Here is a 25,312-nt window from a genome sequence, read left to right on the forward strand (position 1 = left end):
TGGAAAAAAGAAAAGAATAAATCCAACAAAAGACATGCAGGACAGTTCTGGAGCAAGTCTGAAGATAAAGCTCCCCACTGAAAGACATTCAGGGGACTTGGGGCTATTTACTGGCCCTGTGTTCCAGTCCTCAGGTAAAGAGATATTACCAAAGTGATAGCCACAGGGACTCTTTGGGATCCACAGAGTGGGTAGGGACAGGCTTAGTTAGACCCGTGGGGTGTGGGCTGGGGACTCAGAGCTTTGGAGCAAGGTGAATCCTGACTAACAGAAGAGACAAAAGAAGGTGTCTGGGATGAGGAGCGCCCTGACCAGACGCCAGGGGGTGCTCAGGTGTCAGGATGGGGAGCTTATGGACTTGACTAACAGGATTCTTTGTTAATGCCTAGGGATGGGCTCAGGGGAAGTGCAGGGGCCTGGCTGAAGTGTGGTGAAGCAGAGAATCTTCCAAAATAAGTTGTTCATAGCCCACAGAAAGCCCAAGACAGTGTTGGGGGGGGGGGGTAGTGGCAAATGTACCAAATCAAAAGTCTGAGTGTAGCAGCATTTGGGAGAGAAAGTCCAGACTATCCCTAGTTTGATACCAGCCTGAACAACACTGTAAGTTCAAGACTAGCCTGGGCTATGTAATAAGACCCTGTCTCAGAAAACCAAAAGTTAGAGGCAAAAGAAAAACAAAAGAATCTGAGCACCCACCCACCAAGGGCCAAAGATTAGATCAAGTGTGGTTTTAGTCATGAGGAGTCCCATACCACTGAAGCATCTGACCCACAGCTCTCAGACACTACGGCAAGTCAGAAGGTACATACTGGATGAAGGAGGGCAGCATGCAAAAGAGGAATGCAGCAGGACACCTCCATACAAGTTAAAGCTATTTTATATTTAAGGGATAGGTTAGGCTACATGTAAGTCAGTGGTAGAGCACTTGCTTCAAGGACTTGGGGTTGAGCCCCAAGAAGTTAAAAAAAAAAAGAACAAAACAAAACCCCAAAACCTAAACTAAACTAAAAAATGTATCCTATGTGCTGAGACTTGCAGAGCTCGGTGGAATTCACATGAAGGGTCCCTGGAGCCTGGTAGAGGAGGGGACGACAGGGCCAAGGGGCCACACGGAGCCTAAGGGTGCATTCCTCACGTTCCTTGCCTTGCGCCAGCACTGGACAGGCGGGTGGGGGTTTTTCCTGCTTTAATTATGCCTTCTGTACATCTCAACAATTAAACAGTTCAATAGCTACTTTCTATGGAGAGAAGGGCATCACAAAAACTCTAATTTTATGGAGGGAAGGACACTGCAAAAAACTCTAATTTCTATAGAGGGAAGGACGTTGCAAAAACTCTAACTTTTATGGAGGGAAGGACATCGCAAAAACTCTAGTTTCTATAGAGGGAAGGACGTCGCAAAAACCTCTAATTTTTATGGAGGGAAGGACATCGCAAAAACTCTAGTTTCTATAGAGGGAAGGACGTTGCAAAAACCTCTAATTTTTATGGAGGAAAGGACATCGCAAAAACTCTAATTTCTATGGGGGGAAGGACATCACCAAAAGCCTATCTTTACATTCACAAGCAAACAGAATAAACACTGCAGTAACCAAGGAAAGCTATAAATAAGCCCTATCTTTGTCTGCCCAGCCAGAGAAACCCTGAGCCCCCACCTCAGGCAGGAACCACGCACGGATGCCTGCTTTTGCCATTACTGCTTTACCCGGGTCTGAAAACCCAAGACAATGCGAAAAGATGTTCAACGGAAATAAGATGTATAACTTCTGGAAAGGAGGAGACCAAAATACCACATTCTTGCGGCCCCCAGAGAGCCAGAGGAAGAGTTCTCAGGATGAATGAGGGGTTCAGGGAGCAGTCAGATGCAAAATGTGTATTGTAAATCAATATATTTTATTATTTTCCACCAGCAACCAGCCAGAAGATACAGAAAAGTAAAAAAAAAAAAAAAGTTTCCATTAGGAAAAAAAATCATAAAAACAACAGCCACAATCAAAGTCCTAAAAGTACTTAGACAGGATCCTCTTGAGAACTGTCCTGGTCTACAGATAGAAAATTTCAAACTACTACAACATGTTAAAATGAAACTTGAAGAAAAGATAAAAACAGGAAAAAAAAGATTATGCTTTTGCACACAAAGCTTGACTCTTAACACCAACCCCCAAATTAGTGCATACTGTACAGTTTACCAGAGTTTTTAAAACAAAATTATTTTCTATTTGATTGCCTCTTTGTTGGGACAGGGTCTCCTGCAGTCTAAGCTGGCCTAGGACTCATTGTGTAGCCAAGCCAAACCTGCTGGGATGACAGGTTGGTGCTCCACTGTTAGAATCAACCAACATTGTAACAGGGGGTTCTTGAGGATAAAGGCCAGGGGTAAGACAGCCTTCAGAGTGACAATTCTAAAATTCAATACAGGAAAAAAAAAAAAAAAAGGAAGCTGTGGCTAAGAAAGCAGAATGCAGTTTCATAAGGTATGGTCCCTGCCTACTGAGACTGCACAAAACAGCCTTGGTCTTTGTCTCCTGTGACCCCCCTAGCCAAGGAAGTGGACCCTACCATCATTTGGGGTCCAAGAACAGCACACAGATGTTCAAGCCAGTCTCCACGGAGCTCCCCCCAGACCACCCGGCTACCAAGTGACAAGCTCAGCAGGGACACGCTGACCATGCCTTCCGTGCCCCGTAGCATTCATCCCTTTCCCACAGTGTTTATCAGCATTAAACAGTGAACACAAGAGAGCTTGCGGGGGTGCACAGCCCCCTCGAGAAGGCGGTATGTTTGACAGAAAAGGATGAGAAAATAAAATATAAATTGGGAAGGAAAAGGGGAGAATGGGATTTTTGTTCCCATTCTATTCCTAAGGCAGGGAGGGAGTTAGAAAGTTCAGCAGAAGAAAAATTGTTAAAAAATAAAATCAGGGTGGATGTGATCAAGAGACGTTTAATGCATGTATGAAATGTTCAAAGAATACATAAAATAGTATTTAAAAGTAAATTGAAAAATTCAGAAGGAAAATCTGTTTGTTTTTTCAGATCTGTTTTCCTGCTGAGAAACATTTTCCCAGCTTAAAAACAAAACAACAAACAGAATTGTGGAGGACAAAGAGGATAGTAGATTCTACTTCTTAAAAGTTAATTTCTGTTTTTGATATAGGGTCTCATGTATTCCAGGCTGGCCTTGAACTCACTATGCAGCCCAGGCTGGCCTTAAAGTCACTATGTTGCTCCACATGATCCTGAACTCTGATCCTCCTGCCTCCACGGCCCACGTGCTGGGAAACTTTACATTTTCTGTATATCAAAACATTGTCCAAAATGAAAAGGCACATTTCCACTCCTGGCTAAAATGGAGTAATAGAGACCGGATTTACCCGCCTGCCTGCAGCAGCGGACAAAACAAAAGAACAAAACAAAACAGACACAAAGCCATGGAACAATGATGTCTAGGGCGCCGCACATCAGCTGGCAAAGACAATGACCCCTGCGCAACGGAAACGTCTAGGGGGCCTCTCACTGCCCAGCTCTCTTCCCTGAGAGAATTCCCAGGCCTCAGGCAGGAAGGGAGCAAGGTGGAGCCCCGAGATATTTGAGGGAAAGAGCTGAGCTGAGGGTCTGAGGGACTGAGGTAACTGTAGCTCAAGAAACAGACTCAGAGGGGGCAGGGCAGTGCAGCACAGTGGGAGAACCTGGGGCCCTGCAAGCATGGCTGGGGCCAGCGCAAGCCTGGGAAACAGTCCTCTGAGTGCTGCAGATTCCCGTGCCCAGGAATGGTGTCGGTTCCCACCAGCCGGGGCAGAGGGCTGCAGGCTCATGGGTCTTGGGTCTGGGAAACCTTGCCCAAGTCTTCAGGACCTTTGGCCTGGAGCTGAACATTCTTCCAGACCTGCCTGTGAGAAATCATAAAACCAAGACCTGGAGGATCCAGCTCCCCCGCTCTGCGCCCCCCTCCTCCCCGCCTCTGTGTGTGTGTTTTGAGATAGGGTTACAGTCTGCTTACTCAGTTTCTACACTGCCAGAGATCAAACCCAGGCTTCGTGTGTGTGGGGCATGCAGTCTATCAACTACAAAGCCCAAAAATATTTATAGAAATGTGAAGATACTGGGCACTTGCTGAGGCAAAACTCAGGATGTCCGGGGTCCCATAAAACCCACCAAGCAGAAACAAAGCAAGAAAGGTAGCACACGGGGTGGTGGTCATGAGGCCAAAACAAACGGGGTGAGGCTGAATGAGACCCCAAGGTACTCACTAAGACAGCCAGCTGGAAGGGTCTGGAGGGAAAGAAAATGGCATAAAGAGATGAACACTGGTTTGAACAGGAGGTGGGGCAGCTAGTTGGGGAGGGGGACCAGGGGACAAACAGCTATGTGGGCTGCACGTGGTCCTGACCACACAGGAGGCAGGGTAGCTCGGACTGAATGTGTGCTTAGCCTGCACTAGGTTCTGACTTCCATCTCTAGCAAAACAGAACTAAGGGATTAGTCTAAACATCCCAGGTAAGAAGCAAGCTGCAAACTGCGGCTGGGGAATATGGCTTCAACCATTCAGTACTTGCCTAGTGTGCACGAAGTCCTGGGGTCAATCCCAGTACCACATATTGGGGTGCTGTACTGTGCTGTATTGTGCTCAGGTGTGATCCTTAGACACATGTGACAGATAAAACAGTTACTGTGTCTTAGGATGGTCCATGCCCATACTCCTGGCTGTGTCTTCCACACTTCTTTTTTCTTTACCTAACCCTATGCTTGAAGTCATTATCAAACACGCCTTTTTAGAGACTGGCCCAATGGTTGAAAGCATTTGCTGCTTTTTCAGAGGACCTCCGCTCCAACCCCAGCACCCACATGACACCTAACAGTCATCTGTAATTCCAGTCTCAGGGGAACACCTTTTTCTGGCTTCTGCAGACCCTGTGTTCACTTGGTGGACAGACCTAAAAACAGGCACACATTCACACAAATAAAATGAAAATAGATAAATTTAAAAGAAAATAAAATGTGTTTAATAAACCTGAATCTGTTTTACACTGGCGAAGAAATAAGGGGGGGGGGGGAATCAAACTTGCCAAGTTGAAAAAAAAATCTGCCCCCTCCATGTTTTAAATGTGGACACAGGGGTTGGGGATTTAGCTCAGTGGTAGAGCGCTTGCCTAACAAGTGCAAGGCCCTGAGTTCGGTCCCCAGCTCCGAAAAAAAGAAAAAAGAAAAAAAGAAAAACAAAACAAAACAAAACAAAAACGTGGATACAAATGGTTTAAAAGAAATAACGAATTTCAGAGAGCTGAAAGGAAGAATAAGAGAGTCCCCAGCTGGGCCAGGCTGCAGTGTGCCCAAGTGTGCCCTGACTATCACAGCACTGGGGAGGCTGAGGCAGGAGGATGGGGAGTGTGAGGCCAACTTGGATTATATAGAAAGACTTTGTTTCAGAGAGGGGCAGGGGTGAGGAACAAGGACTGGTGGTCTAAAACTTTACTGTCTCCCAATAACTAACAGAAAGTCAGCAATCCTGTGTGGACCTGACCACACAGCCACATAGGTTTGCTTGTTGACAGTGACAGGACACCCAATCCCTCTCAGGCATGCTCTTCCCAGTGTGTAGAAAATACCCACACCAAACCGAGTTCTGGGCCTTTACATCAGACTTAATAGGTTGAGAAGGATTCAAGCCCTATAAAGTATGTGCTTTGACCATAATGGAATTAAATTATAAATCAATAACAGAAAGATCCTTGGAAAATACCCAAGTATTTGGAAACTCAATAACATACTTTTAAACAAGGAAAAAAAAAACAAGGAAATTGGGGAGTGTTCTGAACAGGAGGAAAATGAACCCCAGCGCTGAGGGCTAAGAAATGCCACTCAGGAGGCCTTGGTCGTGGGGGGGGGGTTGTCGCTGAAGGCCTGTGTGGGAAACTGAGAAAGGGCTTGACCCGGGGATCTCAGCTCTCACATCTCAGAATGCAGAAAAAGAAAAACAGTCAGACCAAAGGAAGCAGGAGGAGGGAAATGATCCAGCAGGGAAGTGGAAGCTGGGGGTGGGGGGCTGTTAGAAACGAAAAAGCAATGAGAAAAACCAAGAAACCCCAAACCTGGTTCTTAGAGGATCAGTACAATTGATCAACCTCTGGCCAATGTGATTGGGGTGGGGGTTGGAGGGGGAGAGAAATCTTGGCCACAGGAGAAGAGCTCAAGCCTTTCTACCCAAACCCCCAGGCCACGTGGCTTCTTTAGAAGATATGACCAAATATTTAAAGAAGAGATAATAGCCATTATATACATTTCTTAAAAGGATAAATAAAGAGGAGAGAGTACTTCTCAACTGCATGAGGTCAGACTATCCCACAGAAAATCAAAGTCACGAGAAACCAATAGTGTGCACCACCTCTCCCCAACCCCAAATAAAACTAAAATTGTAGCCAGCAGAACCCAACTCTCCGTGAAAGGGTTAATGCATAGTGATCGACTGTGGAACTAACGAACAGTTACTGTGACACTGGAAAACCAGAGTGACCCATTGTGTGAGGGACTCAACAGGGAGAAACACAAGGTGATCATTTTTGTTGTTTCAGACGGAGTCTCTTGTAGCTCAGGATGGCCTGCACTAACCAGGCAGCCTAGGAGCCTCAAATGCTGGATCTTCCTGCCTCCATACTTCTTGAGGGTTGGGATTACAAACCATCCACCCGACCCAGCTGATATCTCTTAGCATCATCTCTTAGCAAACATCCACTCCTGATTTACTTAGGGGGAAACAGCAGCTCTCAGCGGTGTGGAGAACTCCCTGGGCCCCTCCAGGAGGTCCAAAGCAGCTCTCCCCACTGCTGAGAACCAGTGGGGGTCTGGGATAGCTGTCCCCAGACCCCTCCTGTGCCCCCTTGCTTTCTCCAAAGGGGTTGCTCACTTGGGCAATCTGGCTGCTGACATAAAGAGAAAGTTGAAATGGGTTTTGTTTATAGATAACGCAGGCATCTTATCTGATAAAATCTTGAGAAAAAATTTGAAAATAGGGGTCTGGTAAGGTTGCCAGAGACAAGATGGATACACAAGATCAAATTTATCTCCATGGAATGGTCTGGCATTGACATCTTCAAGATGCCATTTTCCAGTAATATAAAAATACACCAACGGCTAGTGATAGTTATGACAGTGTGAGATACCGGTATCTGGAGAAGCAGAAAACAGAACCGAAGGGCATCCTTGGATAAATGGGGCTGCTGGGGGCTCATGTTGATAAGCAGCCCAGTTCTCCCTGAATTTGTAAAAATTAACTGGAGATTGTAAAATTTAAACCGATGGTGAAACCTGCTGAGACTGAGATAAAATTGTTCTTGTCAGGCCCAAACAACTTGAGAGCCGGGAAGCAATAAAGACCTCCTGCCTGACTGGCCCAGATAACTACTTTCTCAGGCACATTCTGAAGGCCCACCAGAGATTCCTTCCCATTCCACACCCCCACCAGCTCTGCACGTATGCACAGATTTCTGCAACAAAGTTTATCTTTAACATTCTTTCAGCCTGCAGCAATGCCTACAATGTACTCCGGACAGAAGACAACTCTGTGGGTACCTCCACCAAGGAGCTGGCGCCAAAGCCGCCCCTGGCTCTTCAAGATTGACAGGTGAACTTTGTTCCCCGGGAGTTTACGTAAATGGCTCCCTTTTTCTGCTCTTAAAAAACTTCCCGTTGGCCCCATCTTTGAATGCATGCATACTTTACGGTGGCACCAGGGTTTCTGTACAATGTTCCGCAGATCAAGTCCCCTGTAAACATCATCACTGGTGATGGTTTTGTGAACGGAATCTCGCAAACAGCCCCAAACGGCACAAACATCCTTGAACGAGAACAATAAAATCAGAGTGCCTACATTGTGAGAACTAAAACTCTAAACAGGGTGGCACTGGTATAAAACACTGAAATAGATCAAGGGACAAGATGCTCCGGAGATGAGCACCACAGGACTTCTGGAAAAACAAAAAACCATTTTTATTGCATGTACTTATTTATTTTGTATGGAGAGTATGCACGCCACAGTGCTTATGTGGAGGTCAGAGGCCAACCCTTGGGAGTTGGCTCTCTCCGCGTGAGTTCTGGGAATCCAATTCAGGGAGTCAGCAAGCGCTGTACCCACTGAGCTGTCACCAAGTCTTGACACAAGGTGCAAAGGCAACTGAGTGAAAAACGGCCTTTTAAAGAAACTTGTCTAGGACAACTGAATGCTTAAATTAAAAAAAAAAGGAAAAAGAAAAAGAAATAAAAGAATAACAGAGCTCGTACCCTATACAGCATGTAAAATCTATTGACAAACAAGTAATAGGAACACAGAACACAAGAGAAAGTCTTTGTGGTTTGGGTCATTCAGAGGGTTATTGGTCACAGCACTAAAAGCATATTCTCTAGAACAAACTGACAAGCTGGAATTTATTATTATTATCATCATCATCATCATCATTATTATTACTATTACTATTATTATTACTATTTCTAATTTGGTTCTTCCAGTGATAACTACAGGGAGGCTGAGAAGCCAAGCTGGGGACCAAGAGAGAGAATTTCTGCATAGCATGAGATTTGTTAGGTCCAAGATTAGAAAGCAAATTGCCAGTGGTGGCTCATACCTTCAATCCCAGCACTCAGGAGGCAGAAGCAGGCAGGTTTCTGAATTCAAGACAAGACTTGCCTACAGAGTGAATTCCAGGATGGCTAAGGTTACACAGAGAAACCCTGTCTTGAAGGAAAAACAACAAGAACAACAAAATAGACAAACAAAAACAAAACGAAGGCAGCAAACATCCCAAATGCAAAACATTGGCTGGAGATCAGAGGCACGTGGAGGGGTGGGGAGGCCCACAGAGCCATAGGATGCTTTGCTGGCATCTCAGATGGCAATGTGTGTTAACGCCAACCCAAATGCCCTCTGTAAATATGGCCTGTCATTATATGAAGGTCACCTTCAAACTAAAAGGCTAACCACAAATTGGAAAAGAGGTGTGTTGTGCGAGTGTGTGTGTGTGCATGCATGTGTGTCTGGGTTTCTCATAGTTCAGGCTAGCTTTCTAACTCACCACATAGCTAAGGATGGCCTCAGACTTCTGATCGTCCTTTCCTCCACCTCCCAAGTGCTGGGATTACAGCTGCCCTCCATAATATGTGGTTATCACGGGGTGGAGATGCGGCTTGCTCAGGGGACACAACTACTACAGAGGAGCCAGAATGGGACTCCTGTGTTCGTGTTGGGAGGACCAGGTGTATCCTTAGCCTGAAGTCCCAAAGTCCCTACACTGTCCATCTTGAAGTCCCAAAGTCACCTGACATTCATCCAGAAACTTTCATCCAGAAGGGAATTGAGGAACCCTGATGGGACAGGCTTGAGGTAGGTAGTTGAAGTGGCAATACCGTCCCCTTTTACAATGTGTCCTAAGATCAGTTCCTTATCTCCCATAAGGGACCCTTTCCTTCTCCCTTTCTTTTCCAGGCCATTAGGACCCCAGCTCCCAGGGCCATGTGGCATCTCCCTGCTCAGCACCTTCTTCGTACTCCTGACTTCTAGGGAGTCTTTTTCTCCCAGAGTTATATGTGCTATATGTCACATTTAAGGTCACTTCACACTTGAATGCTTCCTTCACATGGGGGAGTCTCAGAACCACCTAATTTTAGAGCTGGTCAGCAAGTCAGCTCAGTTTGGGTAAAGGTGCTTGCTTCCAAGCCTGTTGAATCTAAATTTAATCTCCCAGACCCACATGGTCTACTAAGTCTCTTCCCTAGCAGGCATGGTAGCTTTGTTTTATGACCTTGAGCCCATCTTAAATATGGCTAACACCAGTCCTTAGTAAGGAAAGGACAACTCTGTATTTCTCTGGTCTTCACGTCCCCTCTTTTAGCCACTGACCTCTTGGAGGAGGTGTAGTGTACCGGGCTGTGGCAGTCCAGTCAGACTGAGCAACGAGTGAGGGAGGAAGTGGGAGAAAACCCAGGAAGTCTGATCTGGAGAGATAGAGAAAGGGGCCTCAGGATTCAGGAGAGACTAATATCATCTGCTACTGGGCCATGACCACACTCAGTTTGCATCACAACCCAGGAGGCTTAGATGTGGGCAGGAATCTGTGCTTTAATTCCTTCATCCTAGGTGACCCCAATGGTCATTTTTCTCATTAAATGTGTCACTCCAGATGCTTCTCTCAGAGCCACCACTATGGGCTCTTCTAATGTGCCTGATATCTCCACCCATGTCTCCTTCCCTGAGCCCCCAAAGACAACTGTGTTGTCACCGGGTACAGACAGAAACCTACAAGAACCGAGGGAGCTGGAAAGCAGCATAGAGAATCTATGGGGAGCATGGGAGGAAGGAGGAGAGAGCTGCAATACCACCGAGTCAGGACAAGACTACAGACAGGGGTCCCTCAGTTAGGGCCAAGCTAGTCGGTGTCTGACCTGCAGGGCTGAGGACTTGTGAGCAGAGAGGCCTTGGGAGGTTAGTGGCCTCTTGAAGGAGGTGTGGCCAGGGGCTCCTGGGACAGGGAGTATGCAGGGCTGCTGGGCTGCAACTGTGGCTGGGCAGCCAAGAAAGGGAGGCAAGGAGAAAGGAGGGGGTCCTGGGAGTCCTGCCTGGGAGGGAAAACAACCCAGTCTGGTTGGGAGAGGGGCTTTAGACCTCAGACAGGAGGTCCAGTCCACCCCACCCTTCCCCATCTCTGCTGCCCAAGGGATTGTTGGCCAGGCTGTGACTGGATTGTTGAGGGGGATAGGGTCCTACATGGGATGGGGCCTGGGTGTAGCGTCTGATGTGCTTTGGTGGGAAAGGGGACAAAGAGCTGGCAGAGTCTAGAGGAAGGATAGGTTGTAGAACACAGGGTGGGGACTAGCCGGCCAGGCCTTGGTGAGTCTTATGGTGTGGTTTGGTCCAATCCAGAAAAAGGGGAGTGGGAACCAAGGTACTGCTGGGCCACCTACAACAAGGGAACAGACTAGATTCACAGAGTAGATTTGGGGTACAGGGTGTATGACTGTGATTGGTGGGGTCGTGCATTGTTGGGGTGGGGAAATAGGACAGTAGTAGAATCCACCAGCCAGCAGTGCAGAGATGCGGGACTGCTCATGGCAAAATGTGGTGCCCTTGTGGGTGGGGAAGCATGTGGGTGTAGGGTGCTTACAGGCTGAGGAGCAGGGAGGTAGACTATACACCAAGTGGTATGCAGGATTCTGTTCAGTGTACAAGTCCGGGTGGGGCAAACCGGTACAGAGTGCACGCGGGCTTTTTGCGGGACCGGGTGAGGGGCGGGGCTGTGCAATGAGTGTAAGGCTGAGAGGCGGGGTGCACTGTGTCGGGGGCGGTGCGCAAGCAGCTTGCGGTGCACGGGTGGGGGTGGGGCTTTGTGGGTGCGTGTTGGGGGTGGGGTAGGGTTTGCGGGACACCCACGGTGCGGGGCCCTGCGGTGCAGGGAGAGGGTAGCGCGGCCTCCGGAAGCGAGGGGGCGCTGTGCCAGCGCGGGCGCTGTGCGGGGCCAGCGTCGCTCCTTCCTGACCAGGAGGTGCGGCTGCCATGGCGCGGAATGTGTTGTGAGTAAAGTCGTGGCCCGGCCAAGCGGGCTGCCTAGCCCAGGTCGGGCGGGTGCGGGGCCCGGGCCGGAAGCGGAGGGGCCCGCACACGGCAGGAAACCCGCCGGGGTCCACGCAGCAGGGCCACCGCGGCGTAGTGTCCTGGCTGTCAATCACAGCCAGCGGCTACGGCCGATTTGGCCGACAGCCAGGGCTGAGCCGGGATTGGCCGGTGCCTGCGAGGACCCCTAGCCCAAGCCCCCAAAAGTTGCTACATTCACTGGTCTCCACGTGGCCAGCCATGCTGGCCTCCTACTTTCTAAGCCGGAAACACGTGTTCAGTAAACACGTTACCCACTGCTTGGGTGGCCCCAGGTTGAGCATTAGTACGGTTTTGAGGGTTCTCATGGAAGTGGAATTTGGGGGACCCTGCTCACAGATGGGGAGAGGACTGGTGGAATTGCTTGGTGGGCAACCTTGTGGTTTCTTTCTGGCTGGGAGAGACCAGGGACCTCAAAACCAGGCCAGTGTGAGGCAGAGCCAGCCTAGTTCAGCTTATGTGATCACCCCCTGGCTTTGCAGGGAGCCAGTGGGAGCCATGTGTGAATGGGTGATGGGTAGGTGAGGGCAGGGTGATACCAGGGATGAGACCTGAGCTTCTGGTGGACGAGTTACCATCCACCAGTAGGGAGCCAGGCTCCCAGGAGGAGAAGAGAACCAAGAGTACCACTTGAGGTATGCTGTTTGGGGTGCTTGTGAAAGAAATAGTAGAAAGGAAGTTAAAGGAACCCTAAAAGCCCAGACCTCAGAAGAGCAGCAAGACTGAAGAGCAGGGAGGGTCCTAGGACCAAGACCAGGCTGTAAGTTTTCCAAGGGGAATTACCAGGCTTGGGATGCGCCTGGCAGTCTTGTGGGTAAAGTTTGTGGGCAAGGGCAAATCTAGGGAGAAGAGAAATTTGCCAATAGTTCACGACTTCAGTGTGGTCTCAGGGCTTCTGACCTCAGGTCCTAGTCCCAAAAAGACTTGGGGTTTTAGTGAACATTGCTCCCCCTTTCTATCCTAAGGAAGGTCTTCCCAATTTTGTCTTCATGCTATGCCACAATTGGGCCCTACTGATAATGTGAAGCCCCTTAGGTACCATAGTTGGATGTGTAAATCAGAGGCTCCGTATCCCCCTTCAGAACCTGCCCTATTCTTTCCTGCCCACTTGGCTGCCTGTTCCTATAGGCACAGACCTTAAGGCCCTCTCCGGAGGCTCTGCCAGATCACTGGTGGCAGTTTCTAGACTGATGGTCTGCCAACAATGTATGGATTTGGTCATTAGGTAGGCTCTTGAGCTGTTGAGTTTGGCAAACATTTAGCAGTGGGACCTGCCTCTGAGGCTCCCACCATGCTACCTTGGGAGTCATCTGAAACCCAGGTACCTAAAACTTCTCAGCCCTAAAAGTCCCCTGGCGCTCTCAGCCTGGTGCTTCCAGTGTCGTGTTCCCTGGGCTTACAGAGCCAGAATATACTTGTCCAAAGCTAGATCAGCATGGAGCTCAGTCTATCGTAGGGCTGGGTGCTCCCAGGTCTGGCCTACATGCCATACCTCTGGTTATCTGTGTGATCCTAGGTGGTCCCATGTACCCATCGTCCACCTGGGGACCGTGAACTATGCACTTTTAGTAACTCCACAGACCTTGAGTTGCTCCCTTCCACTTCCATGATTGCTCAGGTGGGCAGGGAGGTGTGCAAGACCACCAGGCAGAGATTCTGCTTTGCCTACAGGCCTGATCATGGTGGGAAACAGTGGCTACCCCCAACTCTTGCTTGTTTGGGTAGTTTTAGGACTCGAGTGAGGCGTTGCCAGCTCGGAGCATCATGTTGGAAACACTGTGTTCTCTAGTTCCCAACCTGTTTTCCTCCCTCTCAAGGAGCACGGGCTTTTCTATGCTGGGTGGGAGAGTACTCGGGCTAGCCATGGAAACACCCAGAAGCAGGAATTAGTAGGCCTTTGGAAGAGGTGTTATCTCCAAGCCGAGTACCACCACGGCCCTGTTTATGAGGTACCCCCTTCCTTGTTCTTAAATTTTCACAAGCTGGGACTATTGTTCTGCTACCACAGCTATGAGCCTCAGTTCCTGTTTTTGTTTGTTTCTTTGTTTTAGCTGCCTTTTTGCCCTTTCTATAGGTGAGCTGTAGTGTCAGTGACCCTGGAACCCCAGAAGGGAGGCTAAGGACTAGGAAAGCTGCTTGCTCCCGCACAGATGAAACCATGCATTAGGGACAGGTCCTCTGTATAACTGTCCCAGCCTGCCTTGACCCCCCTGCTGTGAGAGGACACATGAGCCTACCTCACTGTCTGTGTGATCCTAATCCCCTAATTTCTCCCGAGCAGGTACCCCCTCTACCAGCTGGGCGGCCCTCAGCTCCGTGTGTTTCGAACTAACTTCTTCATTCAGTTGGTGCGGCCTGGTACCGCACAGCCTGAAGATACAGTGCAATTCCGGATCCCCATGGAGTAAGTAAGCCCCAGAGGAGTTCAGGGGCTGGGGAGTGACCTCCAGGATGTGGGCCCTGTCCTGTTTTTTAGCTCAGCTCCCAGGGCCAGGCTTTTCCTGTGGTGGAAAGACCTGGGGCCACTTTGCTTGCTCAGCGGATGGTGGAGGGGCCTGGTGTTTGCAGAGCTTCAGGCAGCCAAAGAGTAAGCGTGCTCTTGGCTGGCTTCCTGGCTCGCCCTCCACCTGGGGAAAGCTTAGCAGAAAGCCTGAGATTTGTTGAATTCTTGCCTCCATCCTTTTCCCAGGAAAGGAGTCCCCGGAGGCTGGGTTGGAGCATGCTGAGATTTGCAGAGCTTCTAGTGTGTTAGCTCCGAGTTCCTCACCTCGAGCTGCTCACTTCAGTGTACCCCCTTTTAAGGAAGGTGCAGTGCAACCTCATCTGCCCGTGCTTCTCTGACTCTTAAAATCCTCAGGGACCAGCTCATCTGGGACAGAGGGTGGGAGTTGGGGTGGGGGGCAGGAGCAGATCCCTGTAGAAGCTGGGTTAGGGTCTCTTTGACTTTACAGACATACACAGAAACTTATGGCGCCAGGGTTGTGCTGAAAGCCACCATGGGCTTTGTCCACCAAAGAGGCCGCTGTGGCAGCAAGTGACTCATAGACCCCCAGGGGCAAGTCTTTAGTTACAGGTAGGAGCCCAGGCCTGACTACAGGCCTGATATCTTACATTTTATCAGGGTGAGCCCAGCCGGCTCCAGGTGATGACCAAGGATACAGGTGGAGAAGACCAACCAAGTAAACAGTTCTGATGGAATGAGACCCTCATTGCTCTAACTTATCTTTTTATCTGGAAAGGACAGCACTGGCGCCGGCCTCACCTGGCCACAGCTGCTTCTTGGACTTTCACCCTTATCCTTGGGTGAGATATCTGTCTTTTTATCTAGGCTTAGCTAAGACTTGTTTTCTTTCTGTCTCATCCAGGATGACCAGGGTGGACCTTCGAAATTACCTTGAGCAGATTTACAACGTTCCTGTGGCTGCTGTGCGCACACGGGTACAGCATGGTGGGTACCTGTGTTGGTGGCTTGCCACCAGGATATAGCCCTTGCCTACTTCATGTTGTCCTCAGACTCTCCATGAGGAGAAACAAAGGCCTGAGGGGCTTGAGTGATTTGCCAGAGTCATAGGGACCCCTTGGTGGAAGTCTGTGCCCAGCCTCTTGTAGCTCATTGAAGGTTCTCAGCACTTTTAGCTGTGACCCTGAAATGTCCCCTGTTCCTTTGAACCACTTTCTTACCCTGGGCTGGTCTCTAGTGGGCCTCCACAGTCTCCTCCTGTAGTAGATCCTAACATAGCCCACCCATCAGTGGCAGATTGGTGCTACCCTCCTAGAAATGCCCTTCCTAGAGAATCAACATTTCACCAGAGAGCAAAGAAATCCCTTTTGTTCTTTTTAAGTCTTCTGTTGTCATTTCAGTTTTCAAAAAACTTTTTTTTTTTGGCCATTGTTTTGGTTTCCGGTGACAGAGTTTTTCTGTGTAACCCTGGCTGTCCTGGAACTCAGTCTGTAGACCAGACTGCCCTCAAACTCAGAGATCTGCCTGCCTCTGCCCCTGAGTACTGGTATTAAAGGTTTATGTCCCCACCAGCTGGCTCAAAGACCATTTTCACTTAATCAGAGAAATTGGTTTTAGCAGCTCTACTGGGATGTCTGCCTGAGACCCTTCTCTGGTGTTCAGCCTGCCATTTGAAACTCCTGTTTGATATACTGTGCCTTACTAGAAAATGGTTCCTAGATTTGGAGGCTGACTGGGGGGGGGGGGGGCTGAAGTTAAGGCAGGGTCTGGTCTGCTGTCCCCTTACAGGCTCCAACAGGAGGAGGGACCATAAGAATGTGAGGATCAAGAAACCGGACTACAAAGTGGCCTACGTGCAGCTGGTGAGTGAGACGGCTCACTGTCATCAGCTGTGTCCTGGGGCTGTTTGTGCAATGCATTCTACCTCACCAGGACCCAGACCTGGGGCAGGAGGAGCCCAGGTCCTAGTGCACCTCCGTAGAGCACTTATGTAGACCTCAGTAGACCCATTCCTTATTTTGTGCTACAAGCCCACGCCTTGGTTACCTGTGTTTGGAGAAAACAAAAAAATTACAGTGTGAATGTGAAAAGCCACAGCCCAGTGAGGGTACCTGGTCTGGTGCAGATTGTCTATTCCCCTGGGAGCCCATTGCGGTGAAAAGGTTGAAGTCCCTGGGGTATATGGGCCCTTCACAATCTTCTGTTAGCCATGATAGTGATCCTAGGCGCCAAATCCCCTTCATCACATCCTTGCCTGGGGTGCTGGGAGCGGACTACTAGCCTGGGTCTTTATTCACAAGATACAGACTTGCCCAGAAAGAGGCACATTTTCAAACTTTCTCTCAGAGCCTCTGCCCTGGACCCACTGTCGTTGAGACCAAATTTTAAACCACAAGTGCCCTTTGGTCTCAGTCTCCGGACAGAATCCCTTTTGACCTCTGGGAATGTTGCAGGGAAGACTCCACTGGCAGGGTCCATTAACTAACCCCCCACCGCTCAAACCCCACAGGGGGGCTTCCTCCAATTTCTCCAGTTTCTGTGTAAACAGCCCTCCAGGGAGCCCCAGCCTCCACAGCAGACCACTAGATGGCAGTCATGCAATTGAGAATGGGCTCCTCCCACCCGCCCCGGGCTGCGTGGCTGTTTGTTCAAAGACCCTGTGAGGGAGGCAGCTCTGCTAGAAAAAAGAGCTACAGTTGTTCTAAACGGGGGGCTAATATTTGCTGTGCATAAAATCAGCCCATGCAGGTGGGAAAGGACGGCCTGGGCCCTCGGAAGGCTGTGTGTGTTTGTGTGTTGGACGTTGAATCCACCCATCTGTCTCTGTCAGGGCCTGTGGGGCCACATCCATATGCTGGCATTTGCCACAAGTCACTTCAGAGACAGCTATGGTTACAAGTAGCTTTTGAGACATCTGAGCCCCTACATTCCCCTCCTCATCCCCACAACACTCATGAAAGCTGGACTCAGTAGTTCTCAGATCTGGCAGCTGCAGCTGCCACCAGGCATGTCCACCTTTCTCTGTGAAACCGTGATAAATGGAGGGGCCCCCCGTCATGTCCACACTAGGCAAGACTTCTCGACCAGAATTAAACTTTGTAATGCGCCCCCTTCTCGGCTCCAGCCTAGTAATGGTTAGTGTTTGGGGCTTCCTGGTATCTGCAAAGGCTGTCTTTGTCTTTTTCGTTTGTCTTTTATGGGTGGGGGGCTTCTGGTAACTGCATTGTGAGGTTCAGGAAGGGGCAACCAGAGAGAGAGAGAGAGAGAGAGAGAGAAGAGGAGAGGAGAGAGAGAGAGGGAGGGAGAGAGAGGCAGCTCATTGTGAGTGTAGAAGGGGAAAGGCGGGTCCCACGTGGTGGGCGACCACATTTTTCTTCTGAGAACCTGATAAACATCTTTTTGGTCTGGTGGGGAGGGAGCCCTAGCAAGCTCTCAGTCCCCACACAACAAAAAGAGCATTGACCATGTTTACACAGGGTGGCGTTTGACTGAGTGGTGCACACAGGCCATGAGCCCTCGGCTCCAGAGTAAATGCTACAGGCAGGCACAGTCCAGCCCAACAATGGCCCGTGGGGCCCCTAGGATTACTGGAGTCAGGACTGGCTTCTCCACTTTTCCCCTGGCCTTTTTTCCTTTCCTGCCTTGGGCCCCTCAAAACCGGCTCTCCCTCCTTAGAGGGTGGGTGGCTACATTTTTTCAAAAGTATGAAGCAATTATCTCTTAGAGATAAGTCTTCATACTGGTACCCATAGATGGTGATGCAGGTCCCTCACATCTGCTCTTTCGAAATCCCCCCCTAGCCCCTTGCATCTGTCTTTATCTCTGGAACTTTATCTCTGGACCTTAAGCTGTTGTTTTGCCATCAAAGCTAGCAGTCAATTCTGGATGGGCAGTCGGCTCTGCTTAGGGACTTCTGCCTCCCCCATTTTACCTTTGAAACACCGTCCCCAGTAGCACTGGCTATCTTTGAGCTCCTTGTGTAACCAAGGATGACTTTCAATTTTTGATCCTTGTGCCTCCTCCTCCCTCCCCTGTGCTAGGACACAGGCTTGAACAGCACCAAGTTTTAGGTAGTAGTGGAGCTCAAATCCTGGGCCTCATGGGTGCTAGGCAAAACTACCAACTAAGCTACCTGCCCAGCCCCAAGGTGCACATCTCTGACAGAACTTACTAAGGTCTCAGATCCAGAATTCCGTATCTGTCCACCTCTGAGACAAGAGGGGATGGCAGGAGGGGCCTCTGCCTCAAGGTTGGCTCTTTCTACCCCTAACCTCTTATCTTGGAGATGTTAGCAGCAGCCTAAGTGAGCCTCTAGAGCCTTGCAGAAATGGCTTCCTTCTCCTTCCCAGGGCCTTCACTGTTTCTGGCCCATGTGCTTGGGGCCTCAGGCTGGGGCTCAGCCGTACTGACACACTGAACTTCTAATGAAAGACGTAAAAGCAGTTAATTTGCAAAGCCAGGCTTGATTTATAGACTGCTGCGTATGTAGGTTTCTGTGTACGTTGTGTGCATTTTATTTGCCAAGTTTGGAGCCTAGAGGAGGGCGGCCTTTAATGTGGCTGAAGGCCTTTAGATATTTTGGATGGAAAAAGTTTTTAGCATGGCACCAGACGTCATTTGTGTCCTGTTTTTCTGCTCCTAGTTCCTGCCCCCAGTTCCACCGGCAGCCGCCTGGTGAATGGGCCTTTGCTGGACTGCATTTAACGAGCCCTGGGTTGGTACAGACCCCCGTAAAGAGACAATGTCCTTGAAAAGGGCCATTGTCCTGGTTATAGCCTGTTGGTGATAGATAAAGGTTGAAGGGCTGGGCGGCAAGGTGTTTGTTTTCCCAGCAGGAACCCTGCCTAGAGACATGGCAGCTCATCTTCCTGTTGTCTGTCATCCAGGGTCCAGGATCATTAGCAGCCCAGCAGTGAGTCCTGAGTGTGATTGGAAGGCTAGCCTCTCAATTAAGCCCCTATTTCTCTCCCCAGGCCCACGGGCAGACCTTCACTTTCCCAGATCTTTTCCCAGAAAAGGAACCCACTTCTCCAGACCCTCTGGAAGAGGAGCTACCCCAGCAGAGGCAAAGCAGCGACCCACGGTGCCCTGGTATCCCTTCCTGGTTTGGCCTATGACCTCTGACAGCAGGTTCTGGGCCACAGACCCTAGTGAGCACAGTGGTTCTGACAAGCCCAAATAAAAATTCTTTGTGGAGAAAGAAACTGTTGGACACTTTGCCTTTTGTAGTGCATATACCTCTGGGTCCCTGACACAAGGTACAGGAGCCCTGACAGTGGGTAGAAGTTCACCCTTCTTGTGGGTGAGCTTTCTGGGGTACAGAGACAGCAGTGTGAACATCTGTACTTGATAGGACATCCCAGGGTGGTTCTGTGGGAGCAGAGGCCCACTGCTAGACAAACAAGTGAGCCCCAGGAAAACAGTCCCAGGTTGCAGTTCTCATTCAGGGTTGGGGGACAGGCTGGGAGGGAATTGCCTGTCCAGACAGGTTTTAGTGTGTGTGATACAATGGCAGGAAGGACGGGAAGGGCAAATCTGCAGGCTCTGGGGACTCTGTCATTGCAGGGAGATAGCCAGGCCACCACGACCAGAGGCTGTGGGTGATGAGACATGAAGAGCCCCTTGGAGACTGTAGGACTGCGGGGAAGGAGGTTCTCAGGAGATAACAAGGAGCAGAAGGCCAGCAGGATTGATTGCTAGATAAAGGCACTTCCCTTTAAGCCTGGGGGCCTGAGTTCAATTCCCAGAAGTCACGTAAAGTGGATGGACAAAGCAAACTTTACAAGGTTGTCCTCTGATTTTCACATACATTCATAGCACACATTCCCACAACAGCCATCATGCATACGAAGATAATTCTTAAGGTTTTTAAAGGTACACAGTCGTGACTCTAGTTGCGTTGAGTAGAATCATGAAGGTGTATGTGTCAGCACTGATGTCCGAGTTCGTGTGTGTGTGTGTGTGTGTGTGTGTGTGTGTTGTTGGTGTTGGTTTGGATTTGGTTTTTTGAGACATGGTTTCTCTGTGGTAGACCATTTTGGCTTCATGCTCAGAGATCTGCCTCTCTCTGCCCCAAGTGATAAGATTAAAAGTGTGTTCCACTATTCCTGGCCTGAGTTTGTGTTTGTGACTGTGTCTGTATATGACTGTGTCAAGGTGTCAGTGTGTCTGTCATTTTACTGACTGAGTCTGTAAATGAAGTTTCTCTGCCTGTGTCCTGTTAGTGGGTTATGATATCTGAGAGTGTGACTGTGTCTCAGAGTTATGTGTATGATTCTGTGACTGATTTTGTTTATTTGTTTGGTTGTTTGGTTGATTTTTAGTTTCTCTTTGTAGTCCTAACCTCAAACTCACAGAGATCCACTTGCCTCTCTGCCTCTAGAGTGCTAGGATCAAAGGCGTGTGACACCACACCCAGTTGAGATTGTGACTGTGTTTTAATGCACCCATCTCAGTATGAGTCTGCGTGATTGTGACTGTATATGTCAGTGTAACTGTCACAATATGTTTACTTTAAGTTTGTGTGTCTGAGTATCTGACTATGTCAGTGTGTGTCTCTGTGTGTGTGTGTGTCTGTGACTGTGTCAGTGTGTGAGTGAGTATGTGGCTGTGTATATGTATGTCTGTGACCGTCTTGAGTATGTAACTTTGTGTGTTAATGTGTGTGTCTGTACCTGTGTGTTAAACTGTGTGTCATTGTGTGTCTGAGTATATCTGTGACTGTGTGAGTGTGTCAGTGTTTCTGTGTCTATTTCTGTGTGTCTGGGTGTGGTATGTCTCGGTGTGTGTGTTTTAAGTTCGTGATTATATGACTGTCTCAGTGTTTCTGATTATGAGTGTGTCTTGGAGTGAAACTTGATTCTGAGGAGGAAATTTGCTTAGAGATTTGGGGAGGAGTAACAGTCTCATCAGAGTACTGTGGATTAGCCCATTCCCACCACTCATGTGCCTGCGTGGCATCTTGCTCTGCAGCATGGCTCTGCTGTGGGTTGTGGGTTCTGAGCAGGGACTGGGGCCCCCTGAGATGGAGTCAGTGCTCTCAGCCCCACCCCCACTGGAGTGCACAGGCAGGCGGGAGGAGGGGGGCATGCTGGCTGAGGCTGAAGGCCAGCAAAAGCACCCTTCAAGTGTTGATTTAGAGGATGGGGAAGGTCAGGAAGTGGGCAGGAGAACTGTATTTTCCTTAGAGAAATAATTCATGGGGCCCCGGGCACGGAGGACCCTCACTGTTGGGGGAGGAGGAATCCCATCTTTCACGCTGCCTGCACAAGGAACTGTTTGCAACCTCCAGAGGGGCACAGGCAGTCTTGGGGGCCAAGGTCATCCTTCATCATGTCCTGCTGGCTGCCACAGTCCCCCACCAGCTTTGCCCCTGTCACACACACACCCCACCAGGGCTCTCACATGCCCAGGCTACATCCCACTCTTTTAGCCAGAGGAGGAGGAAGGGGTCTCTAGCTGCTGGTGACTGCTTTCCCAATATGCAGGAGGCTACCTGGGCAGGGGAGCTGGGGTGATCTGGGGTACAATAGCCACTTCAGTATAGAACCAAGTGACCTACAGTAAGACAGCCTAGGTGGGCCAATGACTGTAGACATGGAAACGGGGCCAGCTGCCTCCTTGTTACCAGACCCCCTTGTCATCTCTACTTTGTACACATTAGCCCAGCAACTCCAGAGATGCCGCATTAGGGCAGAGCCTCAAGGGGGGTTTTCTGTACTGGGCCCCAAAGGATGTGCTCACCATAGATAGGGTGATACAAGGCAGGGGTGAGCTACTATAGCAGGCTCCTGTACAAGCTGTACAAGTGTATATACCGCGCATGCGCGCGCGTACACACACACACACACACACACACACACACACACACACACACACACGTATATACACACCTCATGAACCCATAGAGAGTACCCCACTTTTGATCCCAGTCTGGCTGGTAGAGTTTGAGGAGATCGCCTTCTACAGTCACTCAAGGGGTCCTGAAATTTCCATATCCCTCTCTGGTTTTCATGGGCCTGTGGGCCTCTCTGGGCCTGTGAGACTTATCTTCGAGGAGTACTTCTTGCTTGGCTGATCAAAACAGGCAGAAAAGCCCAGTCTTGCTCACCACACCACAGATATGGACTGAGGAGAAGTCCAGAGGTTATGGTCTGGAATAGGGTACTCTAGAAGTCAGGACATGGGCCCCGTCTGAAGCTACCTACACCACCCCCCACCCCCCCACCCCCGATACCTACTGTTGTCTGGGAGGAGCAGGCTAGGTGTCCAATCCATCTGAAGCATAAGAGCTGGCTTCTCTGTGACTCAGTGTCCCTTTCTTTTAAATAACCCTCAAAGGAAGGGCATATCTCCCCACCCTGTGATTCTAAGTTACGTCAGCTGAGTGTGAGGGCAGGGGGAACCCCAGAAGGTGGGCTGCCTACCAGCAGGTTAGCACAGAGGGTGAGTGTAGAAGACTGAAGCTCTAAGGTCTGAAGAGAGAACCAACATTTTGTTACCTTGGTCAGGAGAGAGCTGGTCTTGGGACATTAATGTCTGCCTTTTGTTTTGCATTACACTGATTGGGCTGGAGTTCAGCTAGTAGCAGTAACGGCTCAGTAGTTAAGAGCACACACTGGGTTTGGTTCCTGGCACCCACATCAGGCTGTTCCCCACAGCATACAGCTCCAGGGTGATCCAAGGCTTCTGAGCGATGCAAGGATCCTCTTATGTGTACCTACCCCACACACAGATGCACACAGACACATAATTAAAAGTCTTTAAAAAAATACAGGAAAATTGCACTTACATATTTATTATGTGTGAAAGTGTGTAAAGGTCAGAGGACAAATTTCAGGACTCCATTTTCTACTTCCAGGGAATCAAACCAAGCTCATCGGGTATGGTGGCAGGTGACTTTACCTGCTGAATGTTCTCCCCCAGCCCCATCGTTTCTGACTTTTAAATAGCTTTACAGAGGTACGGTTTGCACACTGTACGGACAGTGCTTCAGTGTGCGAGTCAGTGGCTTCCAGTGTGTTGCCAGAGTTGTGTACATTTTCACAAACTGTCACCTTTGGCTGTGTGCCTCCCCCACTGCTTACCCTTCTCAGCCACAGGCACCCACATCTTACCTTCTTCTGTCCCTGTGGATGTGGTAATTCTAGGGACAACACATGAGTGGTGCTGCAAAAGGTCTGTCTTTCCTGTCTTCAAATAGTACCTTCAATGTCCGTCCAAAGTAGAAGGCAGAATTTTCCTCCTTTTCAGGGCCGAGTAATATTCTGTGGTATGGGTGGACTTTTTTTTTGTTTTTGTTTTTGTTTTGTTTTGTTTTTTCGGAGCTGGGGACCGAACCTAGGGCCTTGCGCTCGCTAGGCAAGTGCTCTACCGCTGAGCTAAATCCCCAACCCCGGGTGGACTGTTTTGTTCGTGTGTGGGGGCGGGGGGGGGGGAGCTTGGGAATCATAGCTACCGTCTGGCTCTTGGGGCTGGTGATGTTATTCGAATTGGCTATGTGGACATGTGTCATTGTTTCTCCTGAGGAGGCTGTGCATTCTTGACCCCCGTGGTCAAGGATGCTGGCTGTCCTTTGAGCAGGGCTCCTTCCCTGAACCCTCTTTGTCTCCAGGTTTGTGCCCATTTTCTGGGATGTTGATCTAATCTTGGGCCTCCTCAAGCTTCACTCTCAGCTCAAGCCTCAGGAGGAGGCAGGATTCCTGTATAAGGCTGCAGGGACAGCCGATGGGCCCACAGGTCCTTACCTCCACTTTGCAACCAGCTGTGAAGAATGATTCTGGGCCTGGGGAGATGGCTTAGTGGGTATGAGGTACTTGCTATGCAAACATGAGGGCTTGAATTAGCTCCTGGGAACCCCTGTAAAAAGGCAGGCGTGATAGGAGGTGCTTGTAGTTGTAGGGCTGAGGAAGAAGGGATACCTGGGGCTCTGCCAGCCTGGCCAGTTAAATTAGAAGGAGAGCCCCCAGGTCCCAGTGAAACACACAAAAAACAAAAATGCTGGACATGTCTCTCCTAAGGAATGACACTTGGGGTTGACCTCTGGCCTCCACACATGTGTACAGACATGGACTCACATACAAAGAAATTTTCTGTACTGTCCTACACATCCCAGTTTTCAGGACTTTTGATATAGCCTTTCTTTGATGGGAGGTACCATTTCCCTCCTGACACTTCTGCCCCTGTTTCTCCTTCAATTATATAGTTTGCAGAGACAAAGGGAGAAAGGGCTCCCCAGGGACCTTACTTGATTCCCACCAGCTCAGCCTTGCAGAAATGAGGGCGCTAAGGGACCTATAGACCCTCATTTCATCCAGGCCTCGGAGGAACACTACCTCCAGCCCTTCCCATGAGGAACCTGCTTAGTGTCTGCATTGGTCACCCCATCTGAGCTCACCCCCCAGCACCAATCTCCCAAATGGCTTCATTATTTCTTGGTAAATAAGGTTTTTCTGTTGCTGCCACATCTGGCTTTGATTGGCTCCAGCCTCTGAGGGTTCTGTCGTTATGGCCAAGGAAGGAAGCCGCCCTGGTCCTGCACTCCTCCCCATTCCAGACCGGTCCCTGCTCCGTATTTTTACCATACATCTGCAACTCTGTATTTCATCAGATGCCTCTGCCTGGTGGGCCATATGCTGAAGTAGAGTCAGCCTTTGTGTGGTTGGGGCCTTGAAGGTTCACCTTGAGCTACACTTCCTCGCCCTGTCATGCCTTCGGAAGTGTCCCTATCCTTAGATCTAAGCCTCTACACCGCCTTCCCTTTCAGAGAGGAATAAGATGTTGGACGTGTTCATAGCTCCTACATGCAAGTCATGGTGTGAGGTGAGGTGGGACCACTGCCTGCCTGTACCGGGATTGTGTGTGTGTGTGGTGTGTGTGTGTGTGTGTGTGTGTGTGTGTGTGCTCACTACCACAGCAGATACTTCTGCAAGATGAAGGTTCTGGGGCAGAGGCTGGGAAGGTTGTGAACCTGCTGTATCTAGCTGTAACACTCACTCTGGCCCACCAGCTGGACATCTGTACCACACAACCACAGAGCCACCAGGAACCCACCAGCTCTCCTGAGGCCCAGCCAGATTTAGGGCCTCTGATAGGCAGGATTGGGTCTCTCCTTCCTTCGGCTGTATGTAAGGCAGAGAACAGTCTTCCTTCTCATGAGAGAGCCTCCAGACCTAGTATTCTAGCATCTTTGGGACTACCATCTCCTTCCCTGCCACGGGG

At 49.7% G+C, this 25,312-nt stretch overlaps 1 protein-coding gene across 2 annotated transcripts; it reads left to right on the forward strand.

Annotated features, from left to right (window-relative positions):
* The first annotated feature begins 11,519 nt into the window (after nt 1-11,519).
* Mrpl23 (mitochondrial ribosomal protein L23) lies at nt 11,520-19,296 on the forward strand. 2 transcript variants are annotated; one of them, XM_087586900.1, is made up of 5 exons: nt 11,520-11,906; nt 13,913-14,035; nt 14,997-15,079; nt 15,881-15,954; nt 19,066-19,296. In XM_087586900.1, exons 1-5 carry the CDS (start codon nt 11,833-11,835, stop codon nt 19,207-19,209), a joined length of 498 nt encoding a protein of 165 aa, XP_087443026.1. In that variant the 5' UTR covers nt 11,520-11,832; the 3' UTR covers nt 19,210-19,296.
* Nucleotides 19,297-25,312: the final 6,016 nt, after the last annotated feature.

Source organism: Rattus norvegicus, chromosome 1 (assembly GCF_021556685.1).
Source record: "Rattus norvegicus strain SHRSP/BbbUtx chromosome 1, alternate assembly SHRSP_T2T, whole genome shotgun sequence".
Taxonomy (NCBI): Eukaryota; Metazoa; Chordata; class Mammalia; order Rodentia; family Muridae; genus Rattus; species Rattus norvegicus.